Source organism: Falco naumanni, chromosome 12 (genome assembly GCF_017639655.2).
Source record: "Falco naumanni isolate bFalNau1 chromosome 12, bFalNau1.pat, whole genome shotgun sequence".
Lineage (NCBI taxonomy): Eukaryota > Metazoa > Chordata > Aves > Falconiformes > Falconidae > Falco > Falco naumanni.
The window spans coordinates 791,101-811,138 of NC_054065.1; the positions used below are offsets into that span (position 1 = coordinate 791,101).

General features: G+C 38.8%; 1 protein-coding gene across 4 annotated transcripts in view; it reads right to left on the minus strand.

The window, feature by feature from the left end:
- RALGAPA2 (Ral GTPase activating protein catalytic subunit alpha 2) overlaps positions 1-20,038 on the minus strand; it is a 136,183-nt gene that overhangs the window by 58,061 nt on the left and 58,084 nt on the right. For all 4 annotated transcript variants that reach the window (XM_040611818.1, XM_040611819.1, XM_040611820.1 and 1 more), the window contains 12 exons: positions 16,827-16,955; positions 15,274-15,402; positions 13,446-13,504; positions 12,604-12,712; positions 11,925-12,035; positions 11,500-11,568; positions 11,199-11,336; positions 10,500-10,683; positions 7,781-8,552; positions 7,404-7,475; positions 6,297-6,420; positions 5,224-5,379 (listed from right to left, as the gene is read on the minus strand). In XM_040611818.1, coding sequence (XP_040467752.1) covers positions 5,224-5,379; positions 6,297-6,420; positions 7,404-7,475; positions 7,781-8,552; positions 10,500-10,683; positions 11,199-11,336; positions 11,500-11,568; positions 11,925-12,035; positions 12,604-12,712; positions 13,446-13,504; positions 15,274-15,402; positions 16,827-16,955 — 2,052 coding nt within the window. The remainder of the gene's footprint in view (positions 1-5,223; positions 5,380-6,296; positions 6,421-7,403; positions 7,476-7,780; positions 8,553-10,499; positions 10,684-11,198; positions 11,337-11,499; positions 11,569-11,924; positions 12,036-12,603; positions 12,713-13,445; positions 13,505-15,273; positions 15,403-16,826; positions 16,956-20,038) is intronic.

Here is a 20,038-nt window from a genome sequence, read left to right on the forward strand (position 1 = left end):
TTGAGACAGGAAGTGATAGCTACCAGCTCAAAAGCTTGCAAACATCATGTAATAATAAATTACTACAATCCTCATCACGTGCTAGTAACTCATTCTGAAGCTTGAGTTACTACCTATCATTGTTTTGAAGTCATAGTCTTAATCTTTGTATTTATAAGATATGTTACAAATATAAAATTGGTATTAAGCAAAGATATTTATTCTTGAAAGATAATTTCATTGATAAAAAGCAGTATTAAAATCTTATCAGTGGAAAATTTCCCTGTATTGCTCATTTGAAATAAAAGCTGCAGGCCAGACTCTGTACCCTGAAGGGGACCAGCAAGTTTTGCTTAAAGGCCCAAAGTAACACAGACAATGCTTTTGGAATGGAGACCCATGCTATGCTCTCCATGCAGTTTAGGGGCAGAGAAAATAAAAAGATAAAGCCCAACACATTAAAAAAAAAACAAAAAAACCACACAACCAAAGCAGCCACGAGGCAAAATATACATTAAAAAGCAAAACCAAACAACAGACCAGCTCAACCACAAGCAGTCAGGTTTTTTAAGTTTATGGCCGACTTGAACCATCTCTCTACAAACGTTCAGGGAAGGCAGCTCTTGAAATCGCAGCTGCCTCTCCTCCCTGAATGAGCTGACTGTGCATGAATTTTCAGCTTGCACATAAAAGCGGTTTCGCTAACACGAACAAAATATATACATTCTCAGGCGCAGCCACAGCTTGATGGCTCAGCTATGCTGAGCACCCCACGCCTGGAAGCTGGGTCGATGTATAGCTTCTGATGTGCATCACGCTGTCGTTAATCATATCTGGTCTGTGTTTCCTCAGCCCCGAGCCGGGCACCCGAGCGCAGCCAGCAGCTCCAGAAGCTACGCAGCCAGCCTCGGCACCGGGAGGCTCGCCCAGCCCTGACGCTCGCCTTCGCTTGAGCAAATAGTTTTCAAGGCTCCCCGCTTCGGCTGGGCTGCACGCTGACTTGACTGCCAGGCAACACGCCGCCGCTGACACTGGTCACGGTACACACCTAATGGCCTGACCTCCTTTCCCTGCTAATTGCATTACACAGCCAGCTGGCTCCAGAGAGGAGTCGTCTGTTCGACTGAAGAATTTCTGCTTTTGGGGAGGCAGGGCTGCTACTTTTGCTAAGTAACAGTCGGGCCTGACATCCCCATTGTCTGGCTGACAGTGTACCCATCCTAAAATCTAAGTTTTATTTGTAAATTAACCAAGAAACTTCCTGCCAGAACAGTGCTGCCTGGAGACTGATAATGTGTGCCTTTCATTCCCTTTCACTCTTACTGTATCACTGCCAATTTGTTTTTCTGCTGCTCGCCAGCCCTAGGCTATAAAAGCCTTGTAAGACATAAGTGCAATTATAGTCCTGGAGTCAAATGAATTGGACAAATCCAATACCACAGCTCTGTCCCCACTTTGCAAACCCCTACAGCAGTTAGATTAGCTGCTAAAAATCTAATCTAGCTCTAGCTAACAAATTTCTGTGGCGAAAGAGCAAGAGTTCAGTATGGGGTTGCAACCAGATTTCTGAATTGAAAAAGTTCTGCTATGACAATGGAGAAGACTGAATAAATCACAAATTCTGCAGCTTGTTTTTAAACCGGTAAGTACAATTTCGGTAGAACAAGACAGGGACAGTATGATGCTGTTACTATGACTGATTTTCATTCTTGCCACAAGATAGCCAGATTAAAAAAAAAAAAAGTTTAGAACCAATGATGCTGAACCCTATGGCAGCAAAAGATATCAGCTGAATTTTGATTATTCCACCAGAAAAGATTTCTTTCAGGGCTAAGACTTATTTGGAGAGGGGATTTTTGCTTCCTCCTGAAAGAGCAATATAATATGTCAGCATATACTTCAAATGAAGGAATACAAACTGCAAATTACAACTGTACTGCACAAAAATATGGGGCCAAGTTCATCCTTAGTGGAAGTGTACTTATTCTTACAAATTTATACCAGAAGTGAATTTATCCTATTGTGTTCGGTAAAAATAAAGACCCATAATAATATATTTAAGTAAAATTACTGCATCTGCTTAATTCCCCAGCCCACAGAATTTATGACCTGCTGTACTACTTCCTTGGCCAGCAGGTGGTAAGACCTTCTGTTCAGCTCCAGAGCCTGCAAGCCGAGCACACTGATTGGTATTGAATTCTTTTTGCCTGTCTGTAGGCAAAATAAGCAGAGAAGAAACCACAGAAATTACATAAAGATTTCAGAGATAAGGGGGACCCCCTAGGTTCCAGATAGCATCCATGGGATCCTATTTGATAGAAGCAGGAGAAAAGGCAAGGAAAAACGTTGGGGCCCCCATTGCATTGTGACTGGCAACATAATATAATCTTCTCCTACCAGTAATACTGTACTCTATCACAATATATAGTTTTATCACAGCAAACAGTAAAATGGAGAAGGTATGCAATGACATTGTCATCTGCCTTCCTCCCACACACTGTTATGAAAAAGAAGGATTAACAGAAAGAAGTAATAAATATAAAATATTTTTTCAACCTGGACGTACCATTCCAATAATCAGCCCAGCATGCGCTAACTGTTCAGTGAGCAAGTGGAAATATTAAAATACTTCTGATGATCCAAGAGTTGCCACAATCTTGGAAGCACCATTGCATCTGATCACGACTCAGTTAACCAGGTATTGCAGAATTCACAAGCGCAGCATCAACAGGTGTGTGTGTGGGGAAAATACATTTTCCTCTTGTTTAAGAGTATGTTGCAGGCAGTCACATGTTTCTTTTCAGACACACGTGCCAGTTGTGGCCTGCAGATGAAAGGCTGCCAAAAAATCAACGTGGGACTTCTGTAGGCTGAGGAATTTTGTCACTAAAGTATCAATGTACTTGCCTTTACATATTTCAGTATAGGGCCTCCACAGCAAAGGTTCACAAGTGGAAATTTCAAGTAACCAACACTTGTAGGGTTAGAAGAGTTCTTCCAGTATTATATATTCCATATATTGTGGATATACACTCACGCTCAAACCACTGGTTTCAAATGCAGGCTAGTTCATCCATCAGCATTTTCAAAGCATTACAGAACTATCAATCATCGAGTAATTTTACAGTGCTTCTGAAATGCATCTTGCCTGCACTCTTTGCTGCAATTGTATAAAATTTGTTAACAAGTCTGTGCTAATTTGCACAAAAAATATATGCTTGCTTACAAAAGAGCTGTGATAAATGAATCTGTTCTGTGCAGAAGCATTATATGTTAAATTATAATATAAACAGAAGATTATATGTTAAAAAAGACCTCTGGAAGTCATCTGGTCCAACTCGCTGTTTACAGTGGGGGCAGCTCCCGAAGTCCATTAGGTTGCTCAGAGCTTTGTCCTTCTTTACAGGAATACACAGTTTGATCCCTGCAGGGTTTCATTCCTACAGCAGATTTAAGTTTTTTGTGTTTTTTAAAATCTTAAAGCAATTACTTTGCAGTGATTTCTGTGGATGATATGTACTGGAGTTGGCCTTGTTTCCTAGCACTTCAAGACTTGGAAGCTGGCAACTAACTAAATGCTTGTGCTTTTTGTTTCTCACAAAGAAGAAATTCTCTTAAAACAAATATAGGGAATACAATTAAATAGAATAACCAGACTTTCTCAGTGTCTGTGTTATCCCTAACATGGATGGGAATTAGGAGAATTAGTAAAATACACTGTTTGCAATTAAGACCCATTTTCCCCCTTGTGGTAGCTCTGTCAGTCTGTGCTCTCTCCTCTCCCAGGTGATGTATTACTCAACAGCTAGACAGTATTTCACTGTCTTTGCTATGCATCCGTAAAATCCAGGAGCTACGACTTACATGCGAAGATTGGACTAAACAACCACAATCCGTGTAGGAAAAATAAGACTAGGAAAAATATGGTAGGAGTTCTCAAACATGAGTAACTCTGCTGCAAAATAATCTGTTCTCCATATCCATGTGGAATAGGTTAAGAATAAATGGGCTTAAACTGAAGCAAAGTAGATGCCACAAGAAATTTTCTGATGGTACAAGAAGTGGAGCATAGGAATACATTGCCTAGGGAAACTGTAGTGTTCGTCACTGGAGTTTTTAACTAGCAGCTGGATAAATACCAGCCAGGAACAATAAAAATACAGATGAGCCCTACCTTGGTAAAGTGACAGAGCCTATACAGCCTCTTAATATGTACCACAGCCCTACTGCTCTATCCTGAAGTACTCTGATTACATTTATTTTTTTCCATAGCCACATAAATCCACTAATATGAAGATAATGAGTTGCCTTCATAAAGGGAAACATGTAATTGTGTTGGCGTTTTTTTGTTGCCTTTTTTTTGTGACAGCTATCACAATAAAAAAAAGAAAGGCTCTAGCTTTACTATTAAATGCTGGGCAATTTTTCAAGACCAGTAATCAGAAATTCTACCTTTTTATTTCAAGGAAAAGCACATGGTATTTTGAAACTAACTGGACAACCAATACAATCACCCAGTGACATATTTATAGATAATTTTCACAGCACAATAGTATCACATGGTAGGCTGGATGGCTGTAGCAGCATTATTAACACACATTAACAACCTATGTAGGACAAGTTGCCAATCCTAATTAAAAAGGCAACGATTCAGTATGCACCTAAAATCTTCTTTGACTCTAAGCAGCAGTTGGCAAGCACCATAATCTGAAATCACTCCTTGTTAGGAAAGACAAATGATTAAGTACTGATACCAACAAAATTTGGGGCTGGGTTCTGGCCATCTTTGAAGTAGAGTCTGCTTGTCAGAATTGTGAATAACTGGATAATGGTTTTAAATATCAGCTGGCTGCTTTTGGTAGTATGCTTGTCACTTCTCTTTCACTTATTTTCTTTCCTGTTATGTGCTGGACGATTCATCTGTAAGGTTTTATTATGCTGCATTTGGTTGTTTTGTTCTACCAAACTACAACAGCTTTGGCAGGCAGAGAACATACAGATGAAATTATTGCTAATATTATTACTAATGGCGGTATTTGAGGCTACCATGGAAATGTTAATTGCATTTCTGAATCCAGAATTTAGATGCCATTTAATTCAGGTAATATAGCTGCAGAGCACCATGTGGCACAGCAAAGATGGCCTGCTAGGACCAGTTAGCACAATCCATTTTCAGTTTAAACTTCAATTATAAGCACCTGAAGACTACAGACAATGTTTTGAAATGCTCAGGAAATTATTTACCTTTTTGGTAAGCGAATCATCTGAATCTGATGGCATTCTTGTAGACACATGAAAAATAATTTCCACAGTCGAGGTAGCATAATAGGGTGCTGTTTGTCCTGTGCTGCCATTGCGCTGCAGGCCGCCCATAAACCCACCATGCGTTGAAAGATCAACCTGATTGATTGAGAGTCATAATTAGAAGAAACTTGAAAAGACTGATGAATAGATCAGTATTTATTTATATACCAAGACTTGGTGAATTTACCACTCTTGAATTCTGTAGCCAACCCAGAGAAAAAGGAAGTCTTCCCTTACAAGTTTGTGATCTTTGTGTTAATCTGTCTGTTTCCTATTCCTGTATCTGGCATTTACTAAAACTAAACATCTCTTCACTAGGTACTGTGTCATTATCTATATGGCTATTCCAGCAAACAGCAAGGATGCAAAAGCACTGTCATGCACATACACCCTGAGAAATAATTATGAAGTGCAGAGAAAATATAAACAATCAGAAGGTTCATACAAAAAGGAAAACCTTAGAAGAAATTATTCTTAGAAGAAATGTTTTTCCGAAGACAAGCCTGTGTCCAACAGCTTGTTTGTTTACCCAGCTGCATCAGTCCGAGGATGCTACCTCTCCCTGTAGACCCTGTGTCACTTAAATCCTTGAACATGGAAAGCAGCTACTTGGTATTTCCAAAAACCGTAAATGTTCATGTCATTTTAGGTTACTGACACCATTTCAACAATGCAAACTAAACAAACATTTTTGTCCTTTGTAAAGCAGTCCTGTGGTTGGGTATGTGAAGAGCTAAAAGGAGCTAAAATTACGGTGAAATTATGCTGTAGGTCTTAATGATGCAGAAAGCAGAAGTGTCCACTGCAGCACCACCTGTGCAATCACAAACATGTAGGATGGGTTCATCTAGAAGTAGCATGTGGATTTACAGCATTCTGCTGAAAAGGTGATCTTAAGTACTACTGAATATTAACGTGTATAAAAAAATAATCTTTTTTTAATAATTATAAATATGCAGTGATAAGCAATTTGTTTTCCAGTATGTTAGCTTGCCTAAATTTATGACTATTACCTCCCAGCCCAGTCCAGCAACAAAATCTTCATATGCCTGGCTTCCTCGTGCATTGGACAGTATGGAACATTTGTCCTCCTGTCCTTCTGCAATGTAAAACACTGCAATCTTATGCGTTTCACGGCTGTAATTTGATATAGAAAGAAACGAAGGTTAGAGAAGTTTTAGCTCAAAATTATTTTTCAGACCACCTGCACTCAAAAGCTATGAACAAGCAACCATGTTTAACTCCACCTGTCCGTTACATCACTTTCAGTTGCAGAAATGTATTTTCACCAATTATTTTTCCCCATGACCACACTGCAGACACCACAGTTCAGAGAGCAGAGCCAAGTCTATTCCTTTTGTGCATCAGCAAAAGAATTGATGACCAAGTTCCAATTACACAGCTAATCACTTACATCTGTGCAACCTTGCCAACGACAGTAAGATTGCACAGGTGTTAATGGGAGCACAATATAACCTACAGAATTTTAATTATAGGGTGATGATATACAAGAAAGAAAAACATTACTGACTTCCAGATCCTGGGTTGAGTTCTACAAGGCTGACAGTGACAACTGGCTTCTTTGAAAACCAGCTGAGTGGATTTGGTAAGGGAATTGCTGGGATAGAAGAAAATCAGAACTCTGCAGTGCTGCACATATTTTTCAAATAGCTACGTGTCAAGTAATTAAAAAGAATATATCATATTCAGAATTCTATTCTGCCACTACCTGGCCGTAAAGCAGTTGTATGGAGATCACCCTTTAAAATACTGCTTCCGACACAGGGATCACCCTGCAGAAAATCATCCTGTCTGAGTTGAGCCAAGGTCACAAAAAAATTTGAAACTTCTTCCCTCCCCTCTCAGCTAAAAAAAACAGGAAATAGTTGCTGTGTCTTATTATTTGCTACTCATTTTGAATTCTATGTATATAGTGCCAGTGAAAATACTTTATCCATTCAGGCTCCAGAACTCTTTAAAAACAAACAATCCGTTTTTCATACAAATATTTGTATTGCTAGCACATGCAATTTTAATGAAGTTTTGGTTTTGGCAACTTACTCATTCTGTCTTCGGAAACACTAACCTTATCAATGGTGTGTTTAGTAAGCATTACCTACCATTGGCGGGAATCCAGATTTTTCAGTTCTCGCAGTAATTTTGAATTTTTCTTAAGAAGATGAAAGCTTTTTCTACAAATGGATTAAAAAAAAATATTTGAAGGAAAATGTAAGACAGTACAGACACAGTATTTTCTCATTCAAATACCTGAGAGAAGGGAATCAAATTAGCATAACTCAAATTATTTTTTTATTGTATTTATAAACAGTCTACATCTATTTAAAATAATCACTGAAGCAGGTATCCATAAAAGTCCAAAGGTATGCTCTGCCCACCACCCAGCTACATAATTCTCACTTTAAGTGTGTACCTGTTTGGGGGTAGAAGTGAGAAGAGTAAGAGCACCATACACATGTTCTGAACCCTCTCTTCCTACCTTCTATCCCAGGAGTTCATCCCCAAGTCATTTAGCAGCAGCCGACAGAAATAAAAGGATGCTTGAGGTTCAGCAGGACGTGGTGGTTCTTGACGGGCCACCTTCATACCGAATTCCGAGCTGCACTTAAATATATACTCTTTTTCACGGGCACTCTGCCTCATCAGGGCTTCAGCAATTGCATTCTCTTGGTCGTAGCTCATACCAAACGGTGGTGGCGACGGCTCGTTCAGCTTTCGCTGGGGATGTAAAAGACATTCAGGGCTGGTGTTACCAATCTTTTCCAGCAAGTGGTCCAGGGCATCTTCTCCGTCTTCCACCTGAGAAATGTCTTTCTGAGAAGTGAAGTGGTGCTCAGGGTTGCCCGAGATCACAAATGCATTCGTTGCACTCTGCTGTGGAAGGCAGCCCTCCAAAGGTCCGTACAATATTCTGCCATCCCAAGAGTACTTCCCTGAGATATCTCTGACAATTACCCTAACGTCTGAGGGGGTAGCTGCTGGCTCAGTGTCTGTCGTCTTCTCTGCAGGGATTTGGAGGTAAGATATAAGAGTACTGTCATTAAACACAAAGAGCTGCAGGTTGGGACTCCGGAAGACTTCTGAGGACAGCTCGGAGGACTCAACGTAGGAGTTGTCATGGTTCTCGCTAAGGAGACTGTGGAGAATGGCAGGGCCTCCACTAAGTGGGTAGTGACTCAGGTGATTCACCAAGTGAGTCATAACCATCCGCGCCGTTAAAGGTATCAACTCTAAATTCCTCCTCCTTTTTTCTAAAATGATCAACAAAAAGATAATAGATCAGTAACAGCAGCAAGACACCGTTAAAAAAAGAGCATCTGCAAATTTCTGTAAGATTTCAGAAGCTTGCCTTAGTTGTCCTCCTAATTCTTCCTGTTAAAGAAACTATTTACAATCAGCTTCCAAGAAATTCTACCTGTCACACATTTTATTTTATTTTACCACATGCTCTTTGACATTCAGTCTAATGTAACATCCAGGTCTCCACAAACATGCACAAAGTCCTTCACAGCAATCCCACAGCACCTGCTGTCACTAGTTTAATCTGGCAGGTTAAAGTGTTTCTCCTTAGCGTCTGTATTCCCAGTCATCCCCACAGCAATCATAGCAAGAGAGGGACACGGCACAAAAGCAAAGGTAAACCAGTGATGCAACTAAGAACCACTGCTTCTTGATCTTTAGCAGCATAGTGCAAAAGTTTATGTATGAGGCAGGAAGAGACTTTCTGGATTCCAAGATGTTCCCTTCAGCACAGGCAAATACATCTGTTATTCCATAGATTGATCATGCTCCGAGTTACGTTGTTCCTCCGCTTCTACTGGAATGTTATACCAGAATATTACCCCTTTTTTATAGCCTTATAATTTTCAAGGTTGGTTCATGCTCAATTTCAAACCATTTTTCTTTAGTTTATAGCATTTTCCTCTTTCCTTGCTATTTATACCTTCTAATGCACTTTTAAACAACAGTTACATCCCTTTTCAGCTTTTTCCTAGCCCCGCCAAAACCAAAATTTTTCAGCCTCCTCTCACAAGAGGCTCTTCGTTCTTTTCCTGTATCCTGTAAGTAGAAAAATCTCTGAACTGATCCTTTTCAAAAGCAAGCTAACCAAAGAACTTGTATGACACCAACATATCCAAGAGGACAAACAACTCATTCTACCCAAAACAAGAAATGTACCCAACATGTAACTTTATCCTTCTGCTATTCGCAGCATGTCCTACTCAGTAAGGAACCTGTGCAGAACAGGTTTAATGTTTTTAACTTTTTTGTTAAAAGTACACACACAAAACCAAAGAAAATAAGCTGCACGATGGAAAAAAGGACACCATCAAAACTTGGAAGTACTGTTTTACAGCATCACTGTCAATCCAACATTATCTTGCTCAACTTCATATTGCATCTGTACTTTTGATTCCTTTGCAGAAATACATTAATGCATATTAATATGTGAAATTACTTAAAATGGACATAATTCATAGTTGAACAGCCATTGTTTTAAAGGTTATTTTTAACAACTGTATGAAATAAAGATGACCTCTATGATAAATCCTTTAGAGATAAAATATATATTTATAAAAATAAATTATTTCATGTGTTTGGATGCATTCTTTTAAGTTGACTTTTGAAAGTTAGTAACACGTACCTAGATCCAAATAATCTCTTTTCACTTTAAAGACAGGTAGATTGTGAATCAGCAGGAACTGCATATTTATGCAGCTGCAGAATTTTATCCAAATTGTACATTTTCTTATCCAATCACTCAGAGCAGGCAAATTATCTATGACAATGGGTTCGTTTCTGCTGAAAAATTCAAGAAGGGCAGCTGCATATTTCTGAAAGAAGTTTGATTTGGGGCTCATCTTTGGTTGTTGAATTTAATTCTATATACTAAATTCTAAGCAGTACCAAAGGCAAAACCAGCTTCTCGGTCTATTCTATCTCTGCTATACAGCACCATAGTGTCATTTTCTTTCTCCTGTGATCTTCGTAAAGAGCAATGTCAGCAACAAACTTGAATATCCTATTACAGAGACAACTGAAATCAATCAAAAAGGGCACTGCCCAGTTTTTCAAGGAACAGTTGCTGCATGCAGTAAGGAGGACATTTTCAAGGAAGAGATGTAACCTGGAAAGCTTTATTTCCTAGCTGCTGAACACCGACATGCTGGTCCTCACCACACTGTGAATTCTCTTACCTTCAGCAACAGTGAGCAGGTTGCCCAAATCTGTGGAAGAGTGGCAATGGGCTGGCTCAGAGCTCCTGACATTCCCAAGTGGCAAAAATGGGTCGTAATCACTGGACGAGAGATCTGCCAGACTCAGCACATAATGGCTTTGCTGAGTATACGTGCTGGAGCCATTCACACAGCAGTGTAGAACCTGCAAGCGGACAAGCATGAGACTGAAGAAGTAATGAAGTATATATTACACTACTCACTTAAACACATTCAACGAGGAGTGACCCACCATAATTTTTACACTGTGAAAGCCAGGACATGGTACAAAACCCACCTATGTGTAAACACAGAGTTTTTAAAATAACACTTCATCAGCACTTATTTTGTATTTTTAACAGCTCGCTTCAGGCCTTACTTTGTGTTTTTAACAGCCCATTTCAAGTAATCTTTGCAGAACTATTTGAATTATTTTCCCTGGCTTGGTGTCTTAAGCATTTGACCTTTCTCTCTTCACTGTCTTCTCTCTGTTCTACATCTCTGATCTTACCATCTTAACATGTTGCATTATTAACTTCTCATCTGTATGACTTCTGCCCACACTGCGAGAATTCATGATTTTCTACAACTTGCTAAAAATGCTTCTGTCCATAACAGGACCAGTGAAAAGCATCTTTAAACATCTAGACACAGTAAGTCACATTCATTCCTCATACTCACTCTGTAAATATAGTCCAGTAAAGGGGCTTTAGATGCATGTTGATCCTCAAGAACACCAGCAGATACCGGCTCCAGTAGCATTTTCATGGGTAATGCCATACACCAATCCAATAAGCAAAGCAGCAGTGAAACTATAAACTAAACAAAACCACAGAACACAGTATTTAGGTACATTCTATGAAACAGTTAAAGGTATAAGTTTGAAAGTTTAAAATACGGCTCTGTTTCTAAGCAATTTCATTTAATAACCATCTCGAACAGCACAAGGAAAGAATGGAGACTGCTCTTTTCAGTGATGTACCTTTTTATCTGCTTCCACAGAAGAGTATTCAGCACTCGGCAAAAGAAATGCAATAGTGGCCACAAGGATCTACGTTAAAATAAACAAAATTCCAGAAAGATATTTAACTACTTTTGCTATAAAGACAGAGCATCAAACTTCATTTGAACAGGGTATGAAAAAGATTAACTTCTCTTAGGAGCATCTAACTGTCCTTGTAAATCAATGTCCAAGTGAAACAAAATGTTTTACTGATCATTTTGGAAATACATCACTACAAATGAGAGAAGTACACTGGTCTTAGGATTACAGCAAATGCATCTCCTAACAGTAATTACAGACGAAAGAAAAATAATCAGAAAGTCACAATTACAGTAGCTCAAGTAAGGAATTAAGACAACTTTGCATATGATTTCCATAGAAATATTTTAAAGAAACTGACGTACTTCAGTAATTTTTCTGGACAGAGAGGATTCGTACTTCTGAAGCTTTTGCCAGTGAGAAACCAGAAGCTGAAGAACATCACAGGCTACCTGAGCTACCAGCTTATTAGAAAACTGGAAGAAGAAAAGGTGATTAGAAGCCAAATAGAATATCCAGCTATAATACAACACAGTCAGTTTTTCTACATTTTATATTATTTTGCATCTACACAAACAATAAAGAATGTTACTGTTGCAAAATCACAATTGTAAGCATTAGTGAACAGCAGGCTCAGCATTACCTGTGCAATCTTAACTTGGGCTGTTGGGGAAAGGCTCTTTAGGTACACAATCCCATGCTATTTCTGCAAATATTTTCTGCTTTTATATAGGACACCACCTTGGCCCCACGGAATAACTGTGCATATACTCTGAGAACTATGCCCACTGAACATAATAACATGCAATGGTTCAGAACTGGGAGAGATCTCTTTTTGAAGATGGCTAATGCCACACCACTAATGCCACACCACTAATGCCATGTAGAGCGTCCTGAGCAGTTGTGTGTTAAGCAGCATACCGTCAGTGCTTTGAATGGAAAGAAACCAGCACACTGTCCTCCATATAATCAGCAACTATGTAAAAAATGAAGATACCTTTTTTACACAATGCTTATTAATTACAGAGGCCATCATAGTAATACCTTCAGTGTCACACCTATGACATTGATTGCTTCCTTCACTTGGGGATGGTTTGTGCATTGCGTTAGTTCTTCACATATCCAAACTCCAAGACCACAAATGGCTATGCATCTTTTTTAAAAGAAAAAGTGTTTTTGTCAGAATTTTTAGAATATCCAGGGGGAAAAGAAAAATAAAAAAAAAAGAAAAAGAAAGAGAAGTATAACAATGCAATCTCTCTTCCCTCTCACACAGCAGGTCAACACCTCCATGGTGCTGAGTGGACCTCATCTTAAGAGGGCTAAAGTGTGAAACAGAACAAGGTCTTAAAATAAAAGATTAGTCGGGATGAGTTTGGTACAATGCTCTGGGTGATGCTCTGTTTAGAAAGGAATGTACTCTGAATAATTAGAAAAAATAAGGTGGGCACCTGAAGGAGACAAGGAGACCATCAAGTCAGGAAATCGTTGCACAAAGAAAATTGAAAGGTCTACTCCACCTAGATCCCACCTATTGTCAATGGAATGATTAGGTGTCAAAATCAAATGAGTATGTATGTAAAGATGTTGTGTAACCTCCCAGAAAACTGTATAAATTACCTGACTTTTCACTGAAAACTTTGGAGCTAGTTTGTCCGGTGCGAATCGGCTAGCTCCCCAACATTGCACGAAATAAATACCTTTGCTACTTAAAGACAAAATTTGTCTCTGAGCAGTTACTCTGTGCCATTTTGGCATCAAGTGAAGAACTCTAAACAGGACCAAACCACAAGGCAGTAGTAACAACTCAGCTATACATGCACCAGAAAAAAAAAAAGTGAGAAAGACTTTCCTATTTTCCCATTTCTTTTACTCAAAAATTTTACCTTGCAGCTTCACTTGGCTCCTCTGTAGCATTCTTCAATAAAATATTTATGAGGTAACACTAAAATGGTAAGATAAATTAAAATAAGCATCTTTTTCATACATCTAGTTTAAAAAAGTTGTTGAATTTTAACATAGTTAGAAGTGAAATTACTTTAATTCTCAGTTAATTCTTAGAGCATTTTTACCTCATGCCAATTTTATTTTGTCAAGGGAGAAATACTTACTGATACAGGCCCTTGTGGATAAATATCATCCATCCAAAAATCATGAACAGGCAGCAAGACTGAAACCAATTCATTTTCAGAGTTGGTGGGTATTTACTAACAATGAGTGGTGATCACTTGGTAATACAAACTGTAGTGTTTAGGCTACTGATATGGAGAAATAGTGTGAAATGGGGACAATGGACATCGATTGTGATTGTATATGTCTGCTCAAGGAATGTGGGTATGGTGACTGGTCATGGGTGCGGTGTCTGGTCACATAGGCACACAGCTCTGAGGAGACAACTACAGTTTTGAGAAGACGCCTGCCCCTCTTCCTCTAACAAAGGGGCGACGCCTGCCCTTCCTCCTCTAACAAAGGAGCTATTTTAAAAAAGAATGAGAAAAGGATGAGAGATATTCCAGTGTTATCTAGAGGAAGGGAGTGCTAAGTCTTCTTGCTGGAGAAGTTCAGATGGTCACAAAGGCATGAATCACCTACAAACCTGCAAGACCACCACATTCCAGGCAAAGGACTGATAAGCTAATTAACATATGAAGTGAGAGTAAGCGGATTTAGGTGACGAATATGTATAGGTGTTAATTGAATATTCATTTGTTTTATTGTATAAATGTGAGATGGTCCATCACTTTGGGCATGCATGCTTGTGGAGGAGCGATCCCCCGTGCATCTGCGTGCAATAAACATACCTACTTTATCACTTTCGAGTTATAGAATCTTAATTCCGAACGTCACTACAAGCAAGCCATTAGTGTATTTTTCAGTACAGAAAAGACACTTTTAAAATTGAGACTGTTTTAACACAACCCCAATGACTATCCAAGGCCTGATGAAGGAAAGGTACCTTGGGAGCCAAGCGTGATAAGGGTTTTGCATTCTCTCCAGTTCAACCTTCTCAGGCCGCACAAGGAATTCAGAGATTCCTCCCCAGCTACACCTAATTTTGAGCAATGGGTCACCGTGTGCCTCAGGTTTACCAAAAAGCAACAGACTTGTATAAGGGCACCTATTTGGGCAGGTTTCACCTGCAAGTCACGTTCCAGGTCTTTGTCAGGTCTTTGGGGGAGGGGGAATGTGCGATTTTTCCCCTACAAGATTACTGTTGTGAAGGTCATTAAATTACAAAGCTTTCCATCCTGCAGAGCAATTTGTGTCTCAAGGTGCCCCACTGAAATTAAATCTCAGGGAAAAACCATTCACATAAGATGATGGTTCTAACAGTGAAGCTTGCTTTAGCATTTTACTATAATACCAATAGGGCAAAAAATATCTTCCCTTATGTACACCCCACGCTTCTTAGAAGACAAGCCAATATACACAGATACAATGAACAGACACTTTAAATAATATCACCAACATCATTTAGTGATGTGACAGGCATTGGGCTGGAAAACATCACATTTTATCACAGCCAGTTCACTCTCCTTGAAAATAAAACTGTATTTGCAGTATCTAAGCTTTGTTAATTTTATGGTACATGTTAAGCAAAGCAACGCTTATCAAATAAGTACATATAACGTGTGCAGTTGTGGGGCTTTGAAGTGACTGAATAGTAAAAATATGGCAGGTTACCTAAGATTTACTAATGAAATGTGACTTTACCTTCACATCTGCAGTTCCTGCAATGATCTCACCGGCTTCTGAAATAGGTCTCAACAGTGGGATTTCTTGGTAGATGTTTGGAAAGCAAACAAGAGAACCAAGGATGGTGTGAGCTTCTGAACGGGGAGCCTAACAAAGGAAAAGTAAACAAAAAGATTCATAAAAACAAGTTCATAAAGTTAGGAAAATTACATATGCTAGGATTTTAGTGTACATCACCATAAACAGTAAGTGTGCTGTATTCACAGTGCAATATTTAAAGTGTCCTGAGGAACATATCCTGGTAGCTTTCCCTTTACAACTACAGCAGAAGCTGCACTGAAGCAGCAAGCAACAAACGCTTTCCTGCCCATGATTTTTGCTACTGAGTTGCTCTGCTCTTTTTCTGAGGCTGAGCTTCTCTAGCAGGTACCTGGCTCTGCTCCTAAGCATATTCTACATTTTTAATACCTCCTCTGTCATGACACAAGCCAACTATCAGCAATTTGGTGTCAATAAAAAATACAAAACAACCTAAAGAAAAGCTGAGTGGGAGTTTTATGTGCTAATCCAACACTATTATTAGCTGATTGTGTGACACAAAGGACAGAACAATGCACTCGAACTGACTGTATACATGGTAAGAACGCGTACATATTCCTGCTTGAATAAAACCATCAAAAGCAACATGGCATAAGCTATAAATGCATTAACTACTGCTATATAATCATGCGAAGTTTTATGCTTGTAGGAAAAATTGGAAGTGGTGTACGGTTGTTTGGGTGGGTTTTTTTTCCATAGAAAGTAAAGTACTCACTTCTTATTAGCATTTTTAAGCTTTGGATCAATGATCAAACTGATCAGTTTAAGAGAGATGTCAGAAAATTACTGGCTGTAAATGCTTTGAGGGATGATGGAAAAAGTGTGCTAGGTTCACGGCTCACCATTTCAGTTCTGTTGAAACATGAGAGGGCTGTGTTCCTGTGCAGGGCCACCTGCTCAGCTACACAAATGTCAGAAGAGCAGCAGTAAAAGCACTTGGCCAAAATGGACAGAAAGGCCTCCCCTCAACTGGTATTTCATGTACAAAAAAGCTTTCCTGTTCTTCCCAGGATTGCCAGACCTTTACCCTTATTATTTTGGCATCCCATCACTGATTCGCTATTTTACTTATCCTTCACTAATTTAATCATTCAGAGTCACATTTCTATTCAAGTTGATATTTTGTAAGAAATTCTGAATTACCAAAAGAGTTCCATATTTCCAAGATTTGCTCACTGAAAAAAAAATTAATGAGATTCTGAAATCCAAGTCCTGCTTTTAGCATACAGGCGTGCTGCAATATTAGCGAGGATATGATTTCTCACACTGTGGCCTTTTGATGAAACACCTTTGCAATACTAGTATGTCACCTTATCCCACAATTTCACACATCAGCTGCCATGGTATCTGCCTCGAGAGCCCCGTTTCACATTGCACTAATGAGTCAACACCTGTTAGAGTGGAGATATCTGAACCTCGTTAGCAAGTGCACCCTCTCAGGGGACAGGGGCACTGGGCATTGCCATACTCACCTCCAGCATGTCTGTGCTCAGCACCCTGGCCGCTGCAGTAATGAAGTCTCCTATCAGCATCGTAAAGCCAGGTAAGCCCAGGAAGAAAAACCAAGGTGGGCAGTGTTTTATAACGGTATTTAAGATATCCTGAAAGAGAAGTTACCCGTTTGAGAAGAAATAAAATAAAAAAAGCCACCAAAAACAAAAGGGACTGTTTGAGAAGATTTAACTTTGTGATTCACCAGTTCCGCACTAATCAAGGTGATAATTCACAGGGCAACACAGCTCTAGGCACAACCGATTGTCATGTAGCAACCACTACTTTCCACTGCAGAGGCTAAGTTGGAAAAGCACATTTTGTATTTTGGTAATATTTGTACTCTTAAACTCCTGTTAAAAAAAACCACAAACAAAAAAAAACCCAAACCACAACACCAAACATCCATGTCTCTTCGTGTCTAAGCATAACAGTTCTCCTGTTAAATAAGACTTCGGATTCAAAGTGTTCAAACTGTTAATCAATTTAAGATGAAGCATTACACTCTCTAAATGAGGTATTTCCTAAAATCACATTACTCAAAATTCTGTAGCCGTAACAACATGAGATGACCCAAACGAATGCCGCCTTGGCCCTGAAGGAGCTCAAGGCTGTAACTGATGGTGGGAGGCTTACCACTGTTAGGCTGCTCCAGCACACACAGGATTTTTTTAGCTGTCTGAACTAGCTGAGAAATATGTCAGTGTCAAATGCAAGAAGTGATCATACACAGTATGGCAACACATAGAATAATCTATGCTAACAAGATTATTCTAAGTCCCTCTTCTTCTAAATAGCTAAGACAGCAAATATAGCTAAGCCCAAAAAGAACAGAGGGGTTTTTTTGTTTGTTTTTTAAGAGGTAGCACTATACATGTAAGAACAGACCACCGCCAACTGCTCTGCTCTCATTAGTACCCTGTGACACAGAACACAGGCAAGGTAAGCGTTCCAACTTAATCCTTCCACATTTCAATTCTTCACAGTCTCTCCAAATCAGAGCAAAGTTCCTATATTTGAGTTAAGATTTCCTTCCCACAAGGTTTCAGCAGGTTTAAAATTAGACACCAAATCTATATAATCCTTACCTGCAACATTTGCTGAAGAATTAGATAAAGCTGTTGCTATATAGAGTAGAAAATTATTTTTCATCTCAATAAAGATTCAGAGAAAAGCTGCAGAGCAAACCCATTTTCAATGTCCACCTTTACTGGTTTTCTGACGTGTTAAAGAAGGCTTGAACTTAAATTTAGTCCCAGAATGTGTCTGTATGCTCAATTTCTTCATCAGAAACTAAAGTAATCAAGCACGTTTTTCTCTATGTGAAAAAATGAAGGTATGCTGAAGATGAAGAAGCGTATCTTCTACATGAAGATATGCTTTAACACCACTAGTATTTTTTCAAAGCACTGCCAAACACCTGGACAGAACCTGTTTAGTGTTCTGTTAGGTATTTAAAGCAGCAACATCCTATGAAATAGCTGTGTGATACATTTTAAATAAATAATATTAGTTTTTAACATAGTAGCAGATAATGCTTTCACTTTCCTGAATAAGCTAAAATGCCACTCAAGTTAATGTTTAAACTAGTTTTAATCACTTCCTTTGATACATTTTAAAGTCAATATCAGTGAATGCAAACATTCAAAAAGAGAGCAGATGGATGCAGCAGCTCATAAAGCAAGTGGTAAACTCACACTCCAAGCAGAACAAAAGACCCACCTTTTTATAATTAAGGGTCTGATTAATGCACCGGGCTCCTCACAACACAACACACCTGTAATTACAAACAGAGCCAGGTACTGTGATGTGTTTGGTCTCTGAATAATTGGGCATCGAACTATAGAGCAGCAGATGGGAGTACGCTTCTGTTGACATATGCCACAATAAAAGCGCCCATGCTAACCTGGCCTGAAAGGTAACAGAACATCGGAAGTACAAAGACCTGCTACAAACAACTGCGTTAACTCCTGTCCTCACTCCATCAATCCCATCTGTTAGATACCACTGTAACGATCAGCCGGCTTCATCAGCTCTTAACTACGGTCATTGCATAGAACACTTAGAAAAGGAGGATAAAAACCTAATTCCAAGACTGTCACTTTAAAGTTTAAACCTGTGAGCACAACATAACTAATGCAAATTTAACAAATGCCATGACAACACACACATTCCAAAAACGTAAGAATGTGGTTACGTGGATTGACTTGCTGTTTATGAGATGTTTACTACTAAACTATATTTACTAATCAAAAAAAATTTATTATTTTTCATAGTAAGAAACCTTTGAACAAATTATTTTGCAAAGCTAATGAAAATCTTCCGTTTCTCTTTTTTGTTATGTAGCTTCATACTGATGAATTCACAGCACAGATCATATGCTGCGGTGATACAGCACACACATAACTTTTAACAAAGTTAACAGTGTACAGATGTAGAAAAGCTCAGGCTAAAACACGTTCAGCCTAGCCTTCCATTAGTTTCCACTGACATTTTAATATAAATTTGCATCAGTTTTAGTGACTTCCTTTACATTAATACGAGGCAGAATATGTCATGACTATTTATATTGTTGTTCTACTTGAGCTTACTCCAAACAGAATGGACAGGAAAGAAACCATGCCCCAGGAAGGCCCTTACAGGTAAAATTTGACAGTTTTCCTCCCATTTCCCAATTAGGACATTTTACACACAACCCAGCTAACAATAAAAGCATGATTTCACACAGTAATTCAGTAGCATTGCAAGCTTATCAGAAGATTCGGGCTTATGAGAAAGCAACCGAGTGAGAACATATGTCCTATCAGTGATATTGCAAAAATCAGGTAACTCAAACAGAGGCAAGTTGTTTCCTTCCCTTCAAAGCACTGTTCTATAAATGTAAACCCTGTTCAGCAGCTTACAGCCTAGTAAATGAATCACTTTAATTGAATGCTATGTACACAGTAACTGGAAAAACACAAGCAATAAGAAAAGCATATGGTAATGGCAATAGAAATTGGTTTACTCATTCTTTACAGTGTTGTTTCTTCTTTCATAATTGACCTTTAGAACGATAAATGTGTAAAATAATTTTAGTTTATTATGGCTCCAAATCTTTCAGCAATTACACAAAATGAAAATTTAAAAGGAAGTATTCATTCTGGAAGCATTTCCATTGTTTACATAATTGCACAGCTATAATTTAGTGTTC